The sequence below is a fragment of the Myodes glareolus genome, chromosome 8 (genome assembly GCF_982192425.1).
Source record: "Myodes glareolus chromosome 8, mMyoGla1.1, whole genome shotgun sequence".
NCBI lineage: Eukaryota > Metazoa > Chordata > Mammalia > Rodentia > Cricetidae > Myodes > Myodes glareolus.
This window is the reverse complement of record NC_142033.1, coordinates 99,913,720-99,936,449: the sequence shown is the minus strand read 5'-3', so window position 1 is coordinate 99,936,449 and position 22,730 is coordinate 99,913,720. Positions and strand designations below refer to the sequence as shown.

Here is a 22,730-nt window from a genome sequence, read left to right as displayed (position 1 = left end):
AAATAGACAAAAATGTGATACTTACATGAAAGAAAACTCAGGTTGTCAGACTTGGTGACAAGTGTTTTTATCTAGTCATCTGGCTGGGCCAGTGAAAATGTCTGGAGAGAGTTAAGTTATATCACAGCTAGCTATCCATAACAATGAGTTCAAGAAAGTCAATGAAATTCGTAGCATGCTTGTAACCACTTCTGCAGCATTAAAATGATAGCATCTATGGCCACAGGAGTCAGGGGTGGGGTTACAAGGAGAACTGGGGATAGAAAGCACCAATATGTTAGGGATGTATTGTGGATACTAAAGTGATATTCCTGAACTGATAGATATTACCATTCCTTAGTGGTCGGGGCACAAAAGAACAAGTAGAATCTGAAAACTGTTCAGTCTTTCAAAGATGTCACCAACTTCTTGTCAGGAAGCCATAAATAAAAAAATCTAAGAAACCCAGGACCAAAGACCCCATGATTCAGGCTTTTGTTATCCAAGTGTCCTACAGCATAAATGCCAACCTATTCCTTTGAAGGAACAACACACTAAGACAGTAAGAGGAGGCTGCAGAATATGCTAAACTTTTGGCCAAAAGAATTAAAGAAGCCAGGAACAGATCGTCAAGAGATGTAGGCTGTCCTCACTGAGAGTTTGCATGATGCTGTAACTGCAAATGCTGCCAACTACGCACACTGTTCTACCTGTAGGTGTACAAAGTTAGAAAGCCTCCTTTGTTATTTGCTATACTGCTTATGCTTCTAACACTAAAGCTACGAATCAAGTAGGTAATGATTATCAGTGGGAAAGTTGGGGGGATGGAAAGGAAATGAAGAAAGGGAACAAACTGGCAATTAATGTAAATTTTTTTTTTTTTTTTTGGTGTTCTCGAGACAGGTTTCTCTGTAGCTTTGGAGCCTGTCCTGGAACTAGCTCTTGTAGACCAGGGTGGCCTCGAACTCACAGAGATCCGCTTGCCTCTGCCTTCCAAATGCTGGGATTAAAGGTGTGCGCCACCACCACCCGGACGAGGATTTCTGCTTCTATGTCTCAGACCAGTCAAAAGTAAGAGCACTGGGGCTGGAGATATGGCTCAGCAGTTAAGAGGACTGGCTGCTAATCCAGAGGACCCAGGTTCGATTTCCAGCATAGCAGCTAACAATGATCCCTTTTCTGACCTCTGCAGACATTTTGTGAATGCAATGCATAGACTGACACGCAGGCAAAACACCCATCTACATAAAAAAGTAATAAAAATGTGTCATTAAGAGTAACATATGAGAGCTGGCGAGATGGCTCAGTGGTTAAGAGCACTGGCTGCTCTTCCAGAGGTCCTGAGTTCAATTCCCAGCAAACACACGTTAGCTCACAACCATCAGTAATGAGATCTGGCACCCTCTTCTGGCATGCAGGCATACATGGAAGCAGAATGTTGTCTATATAATAAATCTTTTTTTAAAAAAAGAGTAACAAATGAATGGTCAGGCCTTTAAAATATAGCATCTATCTACACAACTGATTTGTATTTTTAATGGAGCACAAGTATATGGTTTTTCTCATAGTCTTATTATTGCACATGCATGTCCATCCACGGAAAGGCCACAAAACAACCTTGGGTCTTTTCCTCAGGAAGGCCATCCATTTACTTTGAGGTAAGAGTCTCCCATTGATCTGAAACTCACCTATCAAGCTAGACTAGCCAGCCAGTTAGCCTCAGGGATCCTTCAGTCTCCAGCTCCCTGGAATTAAAAGCACACACCACTACACCCAGTATTTTAATGTGGATTCTGTGAATTGAACTCAAGTCCTCACGTTTACTCACTGAGTATCTCTACACCCCATAATCTTAATGTCTTTTTTTGTTGTTTGTTTTGGTTTATTTAAGACACAGTCTCTCTCTATATATATAGCCCTGGATGTACTGAAACTCTCTGGGTGGAGACAAGGCTGGCCTTGAATTTAAAGAGATTCACCTCCCCCGCCCCAGGGTGCTGGGATTAAAGGCGTCAGCAACCACCCTCACCTACTAAGGTCTACTGTAAAACCCTCAGCTACTGAAGTCTGCTGGAGTCCCAAGGTCAAATTACTGGCCAAGCATTTAAACAGCAGCATTAACTCTTCATTTATTCTACTTCACAGAACTGTAGCAGAGTATAAAAATGAAATGTATGACTTTTAAAATATATTTCTTATGATGTACACTTAAAAATGCTGCATAACAAATATGTTTTATTGTAAGGCTCATAAAATAATAAATAAATAAATTGATTAATTTATTAAAAGGTATAGTTAAGTAACCTAAAGCAGTTACTGCTTTAGTTGATAAAAGTTCCATTTTTGATTCTTGAATCATTTCGAAGACATCAGAGTAGGCCTAATCATTTATATTAATATATTAAAAGTATTTCCTAACAATGTTATACTAAAAGTATAATGCAGGTTCAAAAAGAAAAGGTAAATAACCTGGTGTCATCAACCTCACTTCTGCTAGATTGAACAACATATCCTGAAGCAGGGCTTTACTAGGTGAGCAACTTAGTACTAACAGAGACGCCAAGTTTCACTATGAAGAAAAGTCACTTGGGAACTAAGTAGAAGCAAAATGTAACAAATATACTTACTCCCTTTGGAAAGCCATGCACAGAGGGGAACTGAATCCAAAGACCAAGCACATCTGCGCATCTGGGCTGTAACCATTCTGCAGCAAAGTTTCCAGGCACTCTTCCCGTCCTCCAAACACTGCTGAGTAAACAGGGCTCACTTTGTCTGGACCAGTGTCACAAGCCCGGTTGGTAAGTGGTATTAACAAGTCCAAGATCCTGCAAATACACAAACAGGAGGAACATTTTCTATAGTAACTTTGTCTGTTGTCCTTGTTCACTATTATTTGTCTTACCACCATCATTACCTATGCTCCCAAATCCATTTATGTTTAGTATTTCAGAGCATAATAAATAATCAAAATACTTATTACATTAAATATAAAGTAGCTGGGATATTGCCCAGAGATAGAATGCCTGCCTACTATGCTGGAGGCACTGGGTTCAGTTCCCAGCACTGGGGATTGTATAATGACCAGTTGTGATAACACATGCCTAGAAGTCAGCAGTCAGAGGTTGAAACAGTATAGTCATGAGTTCAAGGCCTGCCACAGCTGCATAACAAGTTCCAGGAGTCAGAGCTACCTTGCAAGGTTCTGTTTCACAAACAAACAAATAATAACAAAAAAATAAAATGAAGTATTTTCCTTCTTAAACACTAATTGGTTTTGTTTCCCATTAGTAAGAATTTTTTTTTTTTGGTTTTTTAAAGACAGGGTTTCTCTGTGTAATAGTACTAGCTGTCCTGGAACTAGCCCTTGTAGAGATCCACAGAGATCCACCTGCCTCTGCCTCCCAAGTGCTGGGATTAAAGGTGTGCGCCATCACCGCCTGGCCCATTAGTAAGAATTTTTAAAGATGGTGAGTGGCAATGAAATGAGAAATTACATTTTTAATCAGAAGAAATTAAAATTTATAGTAAAATATTACACGCACAGAAAAATTGCAATCATTAACATCTGAGGTATATCAATACATGAGTGGCTGCTTTTCCTGCCACAAAAAAACTAAAATGACACTGGAGGACACTAGACCACAGCTGGACCCTCTGTAAAGCAAGTCTGGATGAGATCAGTGGCAAGAGAATTCTCGAAGTTGGGCACAATTAAGGACAAATTCCTAGGAGAGCTTTGGTATCAATTTAAAGCTGAATATAACTATTAAAAGATTTTTCTAAATAAATCATGAACAATTAGAGAAAATGAACCTAACCATTTTTTGTAATGGACACAAAATTGGGTGTAGACCTGGGAAAAGCTGGAGGAGTGTGAATGTGTTCCAAAGAACTGGTAATAAATTTTAAAAAGCAAGTAGAAGAAATATCAAATGTTGAAACCAAGTATTTTATTAAAAGAATCGGCATGACACCTCTTATACATAATAAATGTGTCTCAGTTTTAAAGATGGGCTAGAAAAAGCACCCTGTCACAAGGCTTTCAGAGATCTGTAAGGACACGTGCTACCTCGGAACAAAATAGCCAGTTTGTGGACTCCATCTTCCTACTGTCCAAAGGTAATGACTGTTCTGTTATTCTTAACTGAACAACAGTTATGACAGCTATAGAAAGTACAATTATGACCCTAAAGACCGTAAACATGATTTTTAAATCTGTCCATACTGATTTATGGAAGAGAGCCTTATTTTTATTGACATAAGCAGGTCACTACACATTTCTATACTCCCAAATATACTCTCTCCAAAATATGCTAAAAATTTTCTAGGGACTTTTAGCAAAGAAAGAGTTCCAAGCTGGGCGGTGGTGGCGCACGCCTTTAATCCCAGCACTCAGGAGGCAGAGACAGGCAGATCTTTGTGAGTTCAAGACCAGCCTGGTCTACAAGAGCTAGTTCCAGGACAGGCTCCAAAGCCACAGAGAAACCCTGTCTCGAAAAAAACAAAAACAAAACAAAACAAAACAAAAAAAGAGTTCCAGAAGCAGGAGGCAATACCAGACTGGAGGTGAGATTAGGTAATAAATCTAATCAAATGGTTTAGGATGGGATGGACTACTCATCACACATAAAAGCTTCCTACAGGGAGATAGTAAATATCAGTACGGCCATCATACGGCTAGCTGAAGATGTGTGGGGGTAAAGGCAGGAGGAAAGGGATAAAGGACTGTCATTAGCTGAAGAAAACCTGAGAAAGGTCCAGGACTTACTCCATCTCTACATCTTCTTCCTCAAAGTGGGAAAATGAAAACTCCAGAGGATCTGAGGAAGAAATCTAGGCATCCCACAAACTGGTTACAGAAAGGAAGGACCAAGGATTGACCTGGAGGTAAAGGTGTGACCCAGATCTACCCTTAAATTGCTTTTAATTCAGAGAGCATTTTTATTCCACTTTGCCTACTTACTTTGTGTGGCCCATTTGTGCAGCAGCATGAATAGGCAATTGCCAATTGTCTTCATTACAGTAAAGATCAGGATCTGCCCCACCGGAGAGCAAAAGTTCCACACATTTTATATGACCCTCCTGTGCAGCAATAAACAATGGAGTAGCTTTGTCCAAGGCTTGACAATTGATATTTGCACCTAACACAAAACAAAATATTAAATAATCCTCACAGGTGGTTTAAAAAATACGATAACACAAATCTCAAACTGCCATAAAAAGCTTTCACAGAACAGCAGCTTCCACCCTTAGTGGACATTGTTGGAAAAAATATACGTATTTTACTAACCTGTTGTCAATCATTTAAATTGTTTTCAGTCTCCATCAGTAAGAGCATAAATGATCATTCATATTTTAGAATTCACTTTTAGACAAAAAAAAAACCCATATTCCATGAAGGGTATTTATTCAAATCCCTCATCCAACAAATACTTTGGTTTCAAAGTACAGATAGCTTTTAAAGATTTATTTCAATGTGTATTCATGATTTGTGTATATGTGTGTTTGTGTATGTGTATACATATCTGTGCATGCAAGTATCCATGAAGGCCAGAAGGTTGCATAGGATCCCTTTGGAGCTGGAGTTCATAAATAGTTAGCCTACCTAACACGGGTGCCAGATCTGAATTCCACCCATCTGCAGGGCAGCACATGCTCTTAGCCACTGAGCCTTCTCTCAAGCCCAAAGTATAAAGATTTTAAAGGAAAAGAAGCTAGATGTAGTGATAAAGGCCTACAATTCCAGTTCTTGGGAGTCTGAGAAAAGAGCATTACAAGTTGGAGGCTAGCCTGTCTTAAATTATGACACTTATGGATGTCACCAACTGATTTTAGACTAAGATTTAAGAGGGAATTTACCAGTAGATATGGCTGATATACATGGGATCTATGACTAAAACTATATTAATTAGTCTTATTACTACTTTTCTTCCTTTATGAGTATTGTATAGCAAAACCAACAATAAATGGGAACAATATTTTTTAATGGATCTGAGCAGATTTTAAAATAAAACTGTTATTTTCATACTACTATATTCAGATTTGAAAAGGCGGTCAGACACAGTGGTGCATGCCTGTAAGCTCAGTGCTTGGGAGGCAGAGACAGCAGTTTTCTGTGAGTTAAAGGTCGGCTTGGTCAACATAATGAGTTTCAGGACAGCCAAAACTACATAGGAAGAACCTGTTTCCATAAATAAAAAACATATAAACAAAGATTTGGAATGGCTAAAAATGACTTTACTTATGAAACTTTTGAAAAATAGCAGGTTACCCTTATCACCAGCAAATAATATATTAAACCTACTAAGATGATGCCACAGGGCGATCGGTAATGAAAAGTCCCCAAACTATCTTACAAAAGATACAGCTTTAATAAAACAGAAGGAAAAACTTATACAGAGTTCCACCCATCTGGAACGCTGTATCCAGGCAGGTCGAGAGGGAGAGAGAGAGGGCGGGGGCTTTCACTCGCCAGGTTTATAGGTAAACTTTTGCCTTAGGGCGACATGCCCCACGAACAGAATGTGATTGGCTGAACTCCCCTATCATCTCCCCCTTTTTTCTAAAATAAGACAGAACCAAACCAAATACAACTATATACAATAGAAGCAAATAATAAATATAAAGTTACAAACAACAAACAATATTAAGCAAGAAACATATAACAAAAGTTTTACTAAACATTCTATTTCAGGGAGTCTAAATAATGTAGATGGTAACTACAACTATCTAATCTTCAACTCCATCAAAGATCTGAGAAGGAAAATAATTTTACTCAAGCAGCCCGGAAGTACAAGCGGGAAACTTCCGAAATGTGCAACGAATGGAAGAGACAACTGAATACCTGGGCAATCACCCAAAGTCTCGTTTGAAATGTTGAGTCAACCAACTTTGGCTAAGGCCTGATGTAACTGACATGCCATTTTTTAAAGGCAAGAAACCTTTTAGGACTCTCTCATCCTGTCTTGGCAAGATAAGACAATCCTGCTTTTATCCATTTATGGATATTCTGCAATTTTGTCAGTGGTCGAGGTATGGGCTTTTTCTTTGCCCAAAGGCCAGTTCTGCCAGGAAGAAGACAAGCTCCAAGTGGAGTGTCTTTGGTGTTCAACGTTCTCTCGGGAGTAGAGCGATGATGCCAGGAGCGATTGTGTCTCACTACTACAGAACTCTGAGTTAGATTAAAGGCCATTTTCTACAGCTCTTCGAAGAGGTTGAAGATTATACTATCTATACTAAGTATGATCTCTATGCACCTAAATAACCTGATTAGCCTAAATAAAAAATATAACAAACATATATGATTATTGATTTCTATCTATCTAACTTGAAGACTAAGAGAATGAACAATTGCGCAATGAGTGAGGACAATGACCTCCAAATGTAAGCAATGTGTATCATTACATAAATATCTTAATCAGAGGTAGTATGCCCCACGAACAGAATGTGATTGGCTGAACTCCCCCATCACTAAGACATATTATCACATGATAGGGATAATTTTTAAATTTCTCTAATACATCTCAGTATCAATACCATAAAACATAGGGGAAAACTGACTATCTTACTCAAAATAATCTTACATAAGTACATCTTAAACAAGCTACACAGGGTAAATTAAACTCGGTGTTGAACCTTCATGAGCTGCAAACATGCTAGCCAACTAGAATCGTCATGGTTTTGGTGCCTCATCTGCTGTCAGCTTCAGAGACATAAACACAATCACTGAGAAAAAAGGAAGTCAACGGCAAGATCTACTTTTTTTAAAAAAAAAAATTAACCTTCTAGTTTGAGTGACAACTTCCAAGTATCAGAAGTGTAAGAAATCAGCTCCTCTAGGATTACAATTGAAAAAGTATAAAAAATAACAGAATGAAGGTCATTATTACAAGTAAGTTCATAATTACATTATAAACAGACCTTCATACATTTTAATTATATAAAAATTGCTATTTATAAGTTTAGACAGAAGAAAAATTAAAGACAAAGAAATACAAGAATAAACATGTCCTGATTGTGCCAAAAAAATTAGTTTCTAGATCTCTGGTCAGCATTTAACACCCGGAGTCTGATGTTCTTAATGTAAAAATGCATCATTTCAAGAAGTAAGATATAAGTTCATAATTTCTCAGAAACCTTAATCTCAAACTTCATGAAGGTTCATTTCTTTCACTTCCTATCTTGACTTTATGTAAAGATGTATAAGGAAAAACTAGAAATAAGAAATATATGCCCTGGTTTTTGTTAAGCTTTGGTCTATTTAGAGGGTTTATTTTTCTGTTTGTTTGTTTTGTTTTGTTTTGTTTTTGAGACAGGGTCTCTCTATGTAGTCCTGGCTGCTCAGGAAGTGACTACATAGACCAGTCAGAAAATCTGGTGACAAGTCCCTCCTCTGACTATCAATGGCTTCTCAGATTAGCTCTGCCAGAGCATGCGCCCTGAAAGACTTTTAAAGCCCTTCCATATGGTGAACCCCTCTGGTATGAAGATGTCACAAAAATAATGGCATGGTAACACTGCCTTCTCTGGCACGGCTGCAAGTCTAAGTAGTCACAGAAAATCGTTTAGCTCGTTATTCTGCCATTAACACAATACAATGCAAACATGTTTTGAAAAAGTCCATTTAAATAATCAGACAATTATCAAACCATTTGTTCTGTCCAGACCTCTGACTCACTTGGTTAAATGCTTGATGCACAAACATGAGGCCTGAGTCTGGATCCCCAGCAGTGAGGAAGAGACAGGTAGATTTGGTAGCACAGCCGGATCAGTGAGCTGTAGGCTTAGTGAGAGAATCTTTCTCAGAAACATAAGGCACAGAGTGACTAACTAATAAAGACATTAATACTGAACTCTGACCTCCACATTCCCATGCACATTCAGTGTACACACAAACACACATACAAACACACACGGGAGGGGTTAGCAAGTGAATTTGGGGAAGATAAATGCCACACAAAACATACAACTCAAAGGCTTAATACACAAAATGACCATCTAATAAACTAACCCTAGAGTAGATGTGTACCTAGAAAGCCACTAAACTGCAAGAAGCCTGCTCAGGACCACCATATATTCCTACGTAGATCAATAAGAAGGATGTGTATCACTGATGGTAACAGACTTAATAATAACCAGGACTGACATCAACTGTGTACACTTTTATTTGCAACTTACATAAATTTCATCACATAATTCAAGAATCATTCTTTCCAGGAATACTGTTTAAAAACATGATCTTCCTAGCACAAAGGTTAATGGCTCTTACCAGATGACATAAGAATGTTCAAGCTCTCTAGTTTCCCATACTGAGCAGCCACAAACAGGGGTGTGATTCCAAAGTCATCCTGGCATTCTCTGTCTGCTCCACTTTTAAGAAGCAGTTTTATAATCTCAGCATTTCCCTGAAGCACAGATACATATTTTATATTAAAAAATTTTTCTTGTTGTATTTTACTTTTCTTATCTTCTCAGTAAAGAAAAACTTTAAGAAAAAATGCAGTGCCTTGATAAAATGGATAGCAAAGACATGACTAATCAGATTACCCTACACTTCTGCACAGCCTGTTAAGTATAAACATACTAAAAACTGGTCTCTAGCAAGTTTAACCCTTAAAGTCGTATAAAGTTAGATTACTAACTCAAGCAGTAATAAACAAGCCTTCTAAACATGTAATTATAATAAAATATATCATTTTTCCTTATCCCACAGATTCCTATTACATCATAACTATGTGACCAACATTTTATTTATTTATTTACTTATTTACTAGTCCCTACAGACCAAAGCAGCTCTGGTCCTATAGCAGCTCACTTATTTAGAATGGTCATTAGTATTTAGACTGCCTTTTCTGTGCTGTACTAACCATTACAAACCACAGGCAAGTAAGAAGCAAGAACTGTATAGAACTGCCATTATAAAAGGGTAAGGTATACAATTTACATGGAAACGAAAAAATAAATTCAGAGGTTACCTGGAAAGAAGCCTGGTGCAAGGAATTCCATCCACACATAGAATGGAATCCATTGACATTTGCTCCATGTTGAAGCAACAGCTTCAGAACATCTATCTGTCCACTTTCAACAGCTGCAATACATCAATCAGAGAAATTACAGTCAGCAAAATGATATTTGTAGGACTTGGCAGTTTTACAATGTTCTAATCATTTTATATACATTAGATATATATGTATCTAATCATAATGCTATGACATTTGACCATTCCTAAACAATGCTATGACCATTCCTAAACATTTATCACAACTATCTCAGCCTGATTTCATATGCATAGGCCTTTCTGCATACTGGGCTAGGGAGATGGCTCTGTGAGGAATACCCTTGCTATGCAACTATGAAGTATGCAAGTCCCTAGAACACATGTATACCTGGGCTGTAATCCCAGCACTCCCACAGCTACAAGCGAAGCAGAGATGGGTGGATATACAGAAGCTGAGAAGGCAGCCCAGAGTATACAGGGGTGAACAACAAGAGACCCTGACTCAAACAAGGTGGGGACAACCGAGGTATTCCTCTGACCTCTACATTTGAAACACCCCCTACACCCTATATGCCCTACATGCACATATCTTTCATACATACATGTACACACATTCAGATTTAAAATAAACTATACCCACATATATTATTTTCAAACTACAGAAAATTGAAGGACAAAGAAAAAGAAGTCCAGGGTTGGGCAGATAGCTCAGGCACTTGATGAAGTACCTGCCATGGACATTTAAGGACTTAAATTTGATCCCCATAACATACTCTTAAAAGCTAGACATGGGGCTGGAAAGACGGCTCAGTGGTTAAGAGCACTAGCTGTTTTTTCAGAGGGCCCAAGATCAAATCTCAGAACCCAAAAGGTGGCTCACAACCATCTGTGGCTCTAGCCTCTTCTGGTTTCCTTAGACACTGAACACATGTGCACAGACGAATGCACACCCAAACCTATAAGAAGGGGAGGGGGATAAAAAGACAAAAATCAAGACATGGTAGGCAGCACTTATAAACCCAGCATTGGAGAGCTAGAGGGAGGCAGATCCCTGAAATATACTTGAAACTGATTTCATTCACCCAAGTTTCAGATATACAACTAATATTTAAACATACTGTCTGCAATCAATGTCAATCATAATTGATTAGCTTAGAAACTAAATAACATGTTTATGGCAAAATACTTCATCAATTTAATCATTAAAGTAAGGCCGGAGAATTGTTTAATATTTATTGGACACATATAATTACTAAACTTGAATTGCATTATATCTATACATTTATACAAAGTTTGGGAACTAAACTGTCTTTTCCTCAACTATGTCCTTATACACACTTTTAAAACTTGAATGCAGTTCCATAATTCATGTGATTCTCAACAGTAAAAATGTGACAAGGAATACTATGAAATAAAACAAACTTCTTCTTATACTGGATTATTGCTAACCCATATGAGAAGTACACTACAGAACACTGTTCCAGAATCAGTCTATAAACAGAGAACAAACGTTGTGTGTGGTTTGAACAGGGATGGCCCCTAGAGAGCAGGGCTGTCCAGCTGAAAGTTCAGACACTCACCCCTTCTTCCAGGTCAAGTTCTATATGTACTCTATTCTCTATTATGTACTTAATTTTCTATACAATTCTACAGTAAAAAGGGGTTTTTTTTGTTATTTCAGTTTATGCCAAGCTTTTCTCACTACATCGTCTATGAAGCAGAAGTTATTTGTTATCTGCTGCAGCTTTCTCTGGTCCTGTGGTCACAATGACATCTGAGGGCACTGGGACAAAAACTACAACAATATTCTCCCTCCTTCTGCTCCTCATTTGGATCTTGAGGGTTCAGTCCAGTGCTCCAATGTGGGTCTCTGTCTCTATCCCCATCCATCGTCAGATGAAGGTTCCCTCTGATCCTGCCTTCCTTGCTCACGTTCTCCCTCTTTCTGCTTCTCATTTGGACCTAGGGAGTTAAGTCCTGTGCTCCAATGTGGGTCTCTGTCTCTATCTCCATCCATCGCCAGATGAAGGTTCATATTCCTCTTTTTGGGTCTGGGTTACCTCACTCAGCGTTTTCGATTTCCATCCATTTGCATGCAAAATTCAAGATGTCATTGTTTTTTACCGCTGAGTAAAACTCTAATGTGTATATGTTCCACACCTTCTTTAACCATTCTTCTATTGAGGGGCACCTAGGTTGTTTCCAAATATTACAAATAGTAATTTGTAGGCTATTACAAATAGTGCAGCTATGAACATAGTTGAACAAATGCTTTTGTAGTATGATAGGGCATCTCTTGGGTATATTTCAAAAAAAAAACTACAACAATAACAACTTTCCCTTTTCTACTGCTGTTCATTTAATCTGTGTATCCCCAAGTTGGTTTTGACTACAGACAAGTAAGACTTTGACTACTGCAAAGACAACAAAGTTGTTTAAGGACTATTCTGGTCCAAATGATTATTACCGATTAGTTGTGATTAATGTCCTTCCTCGTCACACACAAGTGGGAAGGACAGTGAATCTATCATTTCAAGACTGTCACTAGGAATACAGGATTGCCCGCTATTACTCCTCATTTCTTAACTTAAGTTTATAAACATGACTATAAAGTGGGACTTTCCCATTAAAAAAATGAAATTAAATCTCTCTCTCTCTCTCTCTCTCTCTCTCTCTCTCTCTCTCTCTCTCACACACACACACACACACACACACACACACACATTCAGAAAGCTTTCTAAAATGTATCATGACCATTAATCTTTACCCTCAAATGTTCAATATTTTATTGACATTTAGAATTTAGAAGCTATAATTCTATCTTACAAGTTTCCTCATATATAGAGCCAGGTGTTGTGCACACATTTGATTACAGCAGTCAAGAAATACAGGCAGGGAAATCTCTTGAATTCTAGGCCAACCTGGTCTACATATCAAGTTCCAGTCCAGTCAAGGCTTCACAGTTTAAAACAACAAACTTCGTATGTGCCCAGTGGTTAACAATTGTAAACATAAATAACTGATGGGGAAAATCATGGCTTCGTAGTATAAGAAAAACGTCATGGTGACTATCCAAATACAGTTCTACATGTTATCACTGATATTTCTAATGGCCACTTAGATATCAGAGAAATCATATCCAGAAAAACACATCCTCCAGTCACATATAAGACAAAACCCTAAAATTCTACTATCCTTTTATGTACTAATTAACATTCCATCTATTTTCTCTGCACAAAGTTAAGAGAAACACTGTAATTTTTAAAATCTAATATCCGTAAGGGATGCTAGCTGAATGGTACAGAATGTACATAGCATGTGTGAGACCCTGGGGTCAATTACCACTACTAAAGAAAGAGTAAAACAGCAGTCCTAAACTTACACAATCTTATATGACATCTTCTCCAAAAGCTTTAACACTAGGTTCCATAACTTTTTACTATGACGCAAGTTTTTAATTCATATAACAGAATTCTCTTTTCAGGAATCAATTTTATAAGTACTGATCCACATTATGATTTATTGAAATAAATTATTCTGAGGATTCCTTAGCAAAGAAAATATGTACATACCATAAATTATCCTTAATTCCAAAGATTCCTGTTAGTGAAGGAGAAAAATTTTTCTTTTCTTTCAGCCATACCAGTCAGTAATAATAATATATAACTGACCAGTGGCAATAACAAGGAAGAATAAAGGATAATGGATTATGTAATCATCCAGTTTATAGTCACAACCACGCTACACAGCAGCTCTACTCACTGTCGCTCACTAGCTGCTGTTAATCTGCAAACTGTCATCAGCCCATACAAGATGAGACATTTACCAAGACAGAAAACAACTTTACCCCTAGTCATTATCTTTAGCTGGAATTTTTCCCAAGGTGAGACTTCAAGGATGAAGTAGTGTGATGGCTCCATTCTGGCTCAAGCGCCGTACAGGGATAGACTGACACTCTGAGTAGCATTCACTCACTGCTCCATGGCGTCTGTTGGGAGCCTAACTCCTAATTCCCAGCTGGTCTGATGACCTAGGACTGGTGTGTGAAGTCGGCCCAATGACGAAACTCTGATCACCTGTTTCACAAAAGTGGCCCTAGATAGCCTGAGCTGTTTTTACTTACACAGTTTCAATGGTTTGCCTGAACAGTTTTACCATCAATTTGTTTCCTTTTGTATCTAATAATGTTTACATTAATTGATAATGAAGCCAGGCGGTGGTGGCGCAAGCCTTTAATCCCAGCACTTAGAAGGCAGAGGCAAGCGGATCTCTGTAAATTTGAGGCCACCCTGGTCTACAAGAGCTAGTTTCCAGGACAGGCTCCAAAGCTACAGAGAAACCCTGTCTCGAGAACACCAAAAAAAAAAAAAAAAAATTTACATTAATTGCCAGTTTGTTCCCTTTCTTCATTTCCTTTCCATCCCCCCAACTTTCCCACTGATAATCATTACCTACTTGATTCGTAGCTTTAGTGTTAGAAGCATAAGCAGTATAGCAAATAACAAAGGAGGCTTTCTAACTTTGTACACCTACAGGTAGAACAGTGTGAGTAGTTGGCAGCATTTGCAGCTACAGCATCATGCAAAGTGAAATAGGGTTTTGCCTCTAATGGTTACCTCTGGTCAAATCTAAGTTCTCACAATCAACTCATCAGCCAAGCCTGAGTCAATCCATACACCATCTTTAAAAATTCTTACTAATGGGACAGGTAGTGGTGGCACATACCTTTAATCCCAGCACTTGGGAGGCAGAGGCAGGTGAATTCCTGTGAGTTCAAGGCCAGCCTGGTCTACAAGAGCTAGTTCCAGGACAGCTACGAGTGTTACACAGGGAAACCCTGTCTCGAAAAAGGAGAGAGAGAGAGAGATAGAGATAGAGATAGAGATATTACTATGCCCTGTAAAACTTTTAATCACCATAGATGGAGAAAATAAGAATTCCATGATAAAATCAAATCTAAATAATATCTACAAATCCAGCCATACAGAAAGTGTTATAAAGAAAACTCCAAAGTAAGGAAGTTAACTATACCTATGAAAACAAAGAAAATAATTACACACCATAAAATCAAAAAAAGGGGGAAATGCATGCACACATACTATCATCACCACCAATAACAAAATAACAGGATCAAACAATAATTGGTGATTGATATCTCTTATATCAATGGTATGAATTCTCCAATAAAAAGACACAGACTATCACAAAATGAATATCAAAACAGGATCTATCCTTCTGCTGCGTCCAAGAATCACCTCTCTGGCTAGGGCAGACTGTGGGACCACAAGCACTGGCCCTAGGATTGATCCCTACTGCTTGTACTGGCTTCTTGAAACCCATTCTAATTGGATGGATATCTTGTTCAGCCTAGATATAGTAGACAGGGCCTTGGTTCTTCCTCAAAGCAATGTGCCTTACCATCTTTGAGAAGTGGATACAGGATGAGGTGCAGGAAAGGTGGAGGGAATGGGAGAGGGAGAAGGAGAGAGAGTGGGAACTGGGATTGGTATGTAAAATGAAAAAAAAAGAAGATTGTTTTCCTTTTTAAAAAGTAAAATAAAAAAAAAAGAATCACACCTCAACATTAAAGACAGACATTATCTCAGGGTAAAGGGTTACAAAAAGATCTTCTAAACAAATGAACCAATTAAGAAAGCTGTTGTCATTATTTTAATATCTAACAAAATAGACTTCAAAACAAAACTAACCAAAAAAGATAAAGGAAGAATACTACATACTCAAAGGAAAACACCAAGATGATATTTTAATTCTTAACATCTATGCCCCAAACACAAGGACACCCAAGTTTCTAAAAGAAACACTACTACAGTTTAAATCACACTGATATCACACACTGATAGTGAGAAATCTTAATACCCCACTCTCATCAACAGACAGGTTATCCAGACAAAAACTAAACAAAAATACTGAAGCTAACAGACATTATAAACCAAACAGACCTCACAGATATTTACAGAACATGCCACAATATACCTCCTCTGCACCTTATAGTAACCATACATTTAGATACAAAGAAAGTCTCAACCAATACAAGAAAATTAAAATAACTGCCTATGTCCTATCAAGAACCTCAGATTAAAGCTAGACATCAACAACTGAAACAGCAGAAAGCTTACAAACCCATGGAAACCGAACAGTTCTCTACTGAATGAAAAATGGGTCAAGACAAAAGTAAGGAAAGTAAAAACTTTCTAGAATTCAATGAAAATGAATATACAACATATCCAAATTTACGGGTCACAACGAAAGCAGTATTAATGGGAAAGTTCACAGCACTAAGTGCCTACATAAAAAAAATTAGAGATCTCATGTCAGCAACTTAATAGTATACCTGAAAGATCTAGAACAAAAAGAAACAAGCACACCTGCTCTTCTTGAAGAAGATGGCACGAAATAATCAAACTGAAGAATGAAATTAATAAAATAGAAACAAAGAGAACAAAAACAAAGAATCAATGATACAAAGAGTTTGTTCTTTGAGAAAACCAACAAGATAAACAAACCCTTATCTAAACTAAAACATGGAAAGAGAATATCTGATGTGAGCCACAAGTAATATACAGTGGATATACAATTGACAGATTTGTAGACAAACCCACAAGTGTATAACTTATAGGGAACCTGATTTACAAAGCTTGGGGAACACTTCTCTTTTGGAGAGTCACTTTAATTTTGTAGAAATCTTGTGAAATCATGACGTTTCTCTCTTTCATAGTGGGATTCATCCCAAAATATTCCAGCAGTGTATAAATCATTGCTTAATCTTCAATTTTCCTATACTGGCAACTGTATATATCTTTCTCCACATTGTGGGGCCCTAGTGTGAAAGCATTCATTTAGTCAAACCTTTGTTCTCATAGTCAAATATACATAAAGCTAGTCCCCCACAATTATCCTTATTGACAAGAAAGGAGTCCTGAACAGGAGGCACTGAACAGAAGAGACAGTATGACTGTTCTTACTGATAAACAGGTCTGGGTGGCCCTGAATTCTCTAACAGCCAATTCAGGAGAGTATAATCTACCGACCTTTGTTCTACCCTAACAAGCTACCAATATTCTGTACTTAACTTCACTTTTCATTTGACACAAGGTCTTAGTCTAGGAAATTAACTGTTTGTACCTTTACCCCTAAAATAATACAAGAATAAACCTTGGATCACTAAACCAGTACCAGAGAAAGAAAATCCTTGTCTGCCACCTGGGTGTCACCTGGGTGCAAATGGCTACAACACCTGGACGCTTAGCATGAAAGGAGGGCAAATTCCATTCTAATCCTCCTGTTATCTGCAGGGGAACTTCACAGCCATTCCCCTTCTGAGACATAAGGCACCTACCTTGTCAGTCTTTTCTCCATCCTGTTAGCCCTAAAAAATGCTAACAGAAAACTGTTAACTGTCTATGTGGGAAACCGTATGAGATGGAAAGAACAGTGAACAGCAAGGACCATCAAAAGGAAAACATCAAAAGAGCATTAAAAAGAGAACACAGAAAGAATAAATGGGATATGATAAAAAGACTTATGTGAGTTAATCTTGTATCCTGTTACATTATTGAAAGTGTTTATGAGTTGTAGAAGTTCCTTGGTAGAATTTTTGGGGTCGTTTATATAATCATATCATCAGCAAATAGTGAGAGCTTGAGTTGTTATTATTACTATTATTATTATTATTATTATTAATTATTTTGGTTTTTCGAGACAGGGTCTCTGTAGCTTTTGGAGCCTGTCCTGAACTACGTCTTGTAGACCCAGGCTGGCCTCAAACTCATATAGATCAGCCCGCCTCTGCCTCCCTTTGAGTGCTGGAATTAAAGGCATACACCACCACTGCCCTGCAAGTCTGACTTCTTTCTTCTTTTCCAATTTGTGTCCCCTTGATCTCTTTTTGTTGTCTTATTGCTCTAGCTAGGACCACAGAACTATATTGAATAGATATGGAGAGAGTGGACAACCTTGTCTTGTTCCTGATTTCAGTGGGATCACTTTGAGTTTCTCTCCATTTAGTATGATGTTGACTTGATGTTGAGGTCTTTGATCCATTTGTTACAAAGTTATGATAGGTTAGGAGATAGAGTATCTCTCCAGGAAGGTAATCTGCACACTATCCAAATAATGTCCAAGGATGAGATGTTACCTTTAAAAGAAAAACTTCATACCTTCGAATCACATGTGCAGAATGAGGACCAGGGGCTAGGTGCAACAATCAGATCGCTAGAAATATATACAGGCCAAGAGATTCAGAATTTACAAAAAACCGTAGTAAAAAGATTTGAAACAAATAAGGAAATTATCAGAGCTGATGAGCAGGGAGATAAGGTACAATGGCAGAATTTAACATCACCAGTACATGTCAGAGCCAGAGATGACTTACCCAGGTTTTGGTTTCCTACCCTGTAATCACCTGTGAAAAAGGGTTGTTTTAAATGCCCAAAAGGGTCCAAAGAATGTAAATGGATACCTATAGAAATGGATGATCTAAAAGAAATTAAGCAAGTAATAGTATCTTATGCTTGAATTCACCATTTGTTAAGGACCTCAAAAAACACAGCTAACGGACAGGATTAACTTCAATTAGCTTCAGCAGTCCTGGAAGACAGGCCATAACTACTGTGAAAATGCTATAGGCAAGCAGACACAAAAATTTTAGAACAACAGGGAAAAGCAAAAGGATTTAAGGCTTCCCAAGATCAAATCCTTGGTGAGATCACTAATGATGACACACAGGATGAGGCTCTTTACAATGAACATATCTTGTCCCTATGGCACGCAGCAGCCATAAATGCTTGGGACAGGATTCAAGAATCGGGAAAGTAATTGAATCATATTTAGGGCTAAACAGGGCCAAAGAGAACACTCTGGTGACTTTTTTACAAAGATTAACTAAGGCTGTACAAATAGGCGTAACAGACCTAGAAGCTATTGAATCTAGCTTTTGAATAAGCTATGAGTACTTATTGAATCTCTGGTTTTTGACAATACCAACATAAAACACAAAAACAATACTTAGACCTTAAAAGGTTATATCAGCACCAATGGATGAATAGATCCTACATACAATGAATGTTGAGACATCTAACTATAATATTGAGGCTTGGGTAAGAGAAGCAATATCCAAAGGGATAAGGAGATGTCAAAATGCCAAATATTGTAACTGTGGCAGAATAGGACATCTGAGAAAGGATTGTAGACAAGGAATTCCTAGAAATAATGTCTCCTCTGCGAATGGCAAAAATAGAAAGAAGTTCTCAGTCTTCTGGATTATGTAGAAAATGTGTCAAAGGCCGACATTGAACCAATGAATGTAGAACAACAAAAGGCAGACAAGGCAACCCAAGACCATTGGAAAACTCCTTGAGGGGTTACCCAGAAGCCACCAAGTCAAACATAGTTGATTCATTCCCAGTCACTACGGAGAACATGTCTCACCAGGAAAAATTAAAAAGTCCATTGCCTACTGTAAAGAACCATACTGTTCTGGATAATGGAATAGACATGGAGGATGAATCAAAAATTCCTATAGGAAGTAAGAAGCATATATTTTGGCAGACTTCTATAAATGATCAAAGACCAAAGCTAAGAATGTGTATATATAACATTGTAACTGAGGGATTACTGGACACAGGTGTGGATGTGACTATCATTACTCCAGAATCTTGCCATCTGAATTGGCCTCTTCAAGAGGCAGAAGTTCAGTTCCTAGGAATTGGAACCCTATCTCAAGTGAAACAAATCACAAGACAGGTTAAATGCATAGGGTCAGAAGAACAGAGAGAAAGACTGGAGCCATATGTGACTAATATCACAGTGAATTTATGCGGTAATGACCTGCTGCAGCAATGGAATACCCAGATCAACATTCCTGCAGTTCCAGAAACTCATGTTTCTGGGAAGGATATTATAAGGTACTATACACAAAGGTCACAAGCCATTCAGGTTGTTCAAAAACACAAAGCAACTAGAAACCCTTTGGACATACCAAGAGCCCTAGCTTTAAAATGGCCTTTAACATAAGAGAAACTGTAGACTTTAGAATAGCAGATAGAGGAGCAACTAGATGTTCACCACACTGAAGAATCAACCAGCCATTGGAATTCTGCATTTGTTGTTAAAAAGAAATCTGGAAAATGGAGAATGGTGACAGATCTTAGAGCTGTCAACAAGGTAATTCAACCTAAGGGCCCTCTACAATCTGTAATTCCTTTGCCTTCCCTATTACCTAAAGAATAGCCTCCTACAGTCATTGATTTAAAAGACTGTTTTTCACTATACCCTTTCAAAAAAAGGAGAAAAAATTGCCTTCACAGTGCTTACATATAATAATTCTCAGAATACTAGGGGATATCAATGGAACATCCTCCCACAGGGACTGTTCAACAGCCCCTCCCTGTGCCCATACTTTGTAAGTCAGCCATTGGAAATAATAAGTAAACAATTTCCTAAATTTATAATTTATGATTACATTGATAACATTTTGCTATCTGAATCAAACGTAGATACTACAGGAAGGATGTTTGAAGAAGAGAGTTTTGACTAAATGGGGATTACAAATTACTTCTAAAAAAGTACAAAAACAGTGTGCCCGAACGGCGGCCGACCGGACGCCCAGGGAATAGAGCTCAGGCACCCTCCATTCCCCTACACTTTCTGGCCATTCAGTGAGTGAGGGCTTCTCCCTGGCTACTGCCTTACTCTTCTTATCTCATCCCAGCTTGGCCCCCCAAGCACCCCTTTCCATCTGTGGGGTCATAGGATCCTCCAACTTAGCCTGCTTTGGGGCTGAGGGTCTGGGGACAAAGTGGTGAGGGCAACTGCTGCAGGAGTTTCTTTGTCCCACTGAGCCTGCACCCAGCAAGCCTGCCCTTTTGTCTGTGAGGTGCCTGGCCAGCAAGTGGCCTGATCCTGTACCAGAAGTTTCATCCCTCAGGATGGGTAAGTGAGTGCCCGACCAGCTGGTTGGACACCCTGGGAACGGAGCACAGGCACACCCCCCCCCCCCGAATCCCGTAAACTTTCTGACCATTCAGCGGGGCTTCTTACTGGCTACTGTCTTTCTCTACTTACCCTACTTACCCCATCCCAGCTTGCCCACCAAGCACTTCTTTCCATCTGCAAGGTACTTAGATCCACCACAGCCTACTCCAGGGTGGAGAGAATCCGAGAGACTCCAGTGCTGAGGGGACCTAAGAGAGGGCAGACCAAGAAAACCCCCCAAGTACACAGGTAGCCACAGCAAAGATCAGACCAAGTCGCAAAGACTCTCCTGGCAGCATTTGATGGAAGAGATAGGCAGGCACCAATGCAAGAATTCCTCCAATAATCTGAAAAACAACATAACATCAGAATCCAGCAAACATAAAACAGAAAGACTTGAACACCCTAATCCAAAAGAAGTAGAAGAAATAGACTTTAAATGTAACATTATGAAAATGATAGAGTCCCTTAAACAGGATATAAATAACTCCCTTAAAGAAATGGATGAGAATAACAAAAAGTTTGAAGAAATGAATAAATCCCTCAAAGATACCCTAGGAAACCAAGAAAAAGCAATCAAACAGGTAATGGAAAAAGTTCAAGACTTGAAAACTGAAATGGAGGCAATGAAGAAAACACAAACCGAAGGACGGCTGGATATGGAAAATCTGGGTAAATGAACAGGGACTAGAGAGACAAGTATAACCAACAGAAAACAAGATATAGAAGAAAGAATTTCAAGTGCTGAAGATACCATAGAGAAAATAAATGCACTGATCAAAGAAAACAGCAAATCCAACAAATTCTCTTCACAAAACATCCAGGAAATCTGGAACACAATAAAAAGACCAAACCTAAGAATAATAGGGGTAGAAGAAGAAGAATTACAGCTCAAAGGCCCAGAAAATATATTCAACAAAATTATAGAAGAAAACTTTTCCAACCTAAATAAGGAAATTCCTATGAAGGTACAAGAAGCTTACAGAACACCGAATAGACTGGATCAAAAAAAAAACCCCTTGCCATATAATAATCAAAACATAAAACATACAGAATAAAAAAAGAATATTAAGAGCTGCAAAGGAAAAAGGTCAAGTGACATATAAAGGTAAACCTATCAGACTTACACCTGACTTCTCTATGGAAACCATGAAAGCCAGAAGGTCCTGGATAGAGGTACTGCAGAAACTAAGAGACCATGGATACAAACCCAGACTACTATACCCAGCCAAGCTTGCATTCACCATCAATGGAGAAAACAAGGTATTCCAGGATAAAAACAAATTTAAACAATACGTAGCCACAAACCTAGCCTTACAGAAAGTAATAGAAGGAAAATCACAGCCCAATAAACCCAATAACATCCATAATAACTTAGTCATCTAACAACCCTCGACAAGCACAACCCAAAGAAGGGAAACACACAAATTCTACCACCAAAAATAAATAAATAAATAACCGGAGTTAACAACCACTGGTCATTAATATCACTTAATATCAATGGACTCAATTCACCTATAAAAAGGCAAGGTTAAGAGAATGGATTCTAAAGCAGGATCCAACATTCTGCTGCTTACAAGAAACACACCTCAACCACAAAGACAGACATCTACTCAGAGTAAAGGGTTGGGAAAAGGTTTTTCAATCAAACGAACCTAAGAAACAAGCAGATGTGGCTATACTAATTTCTAACAAAAATGACTTCAAACTAAAATCAATCAGAAGAGATGGAGATGGACACTTTATACTCATAACAGGAACA

General features: G+C 38.3%; 1 protein-coding gene across 4 annotated transcripts in view; it reads right to left on the bottom strand.

Moving 5' to 3' along the window:
- Positions 1–22,730, bottom strand: part of Asb3 (ankyrin repeat and SOCS box containing 3) — a 128,428-nt gene that overhangs the window by 49,042 nt on the left and 56,656 nt on the right. For all 4 annotated transcript variants that reach the window (XM_085692334.2, XM_085692335.2, XM_085692336.2 and 1 more), the window contains 4 exons: positions 9,954–10,066; positions 9,248–9,383; positions 4,943–5,120; positions 2,607–2,804 (listed from right to left, as the gene is read on the bottom strand). In XM_085692334.2, the coding sequence (XP_085548460.1) occupies positions 2,607–2,804; positions 4,943–5,120; positions 9,248–9,383; positions 9,954–10,066 (625 nt within the window). The remainder of the gene's footprint in view (positions 1–2,606; positions 2,805–4,942; positions 5,121–9,247; positions 9,384–9,953; positions 10,067–22,730) is intronic.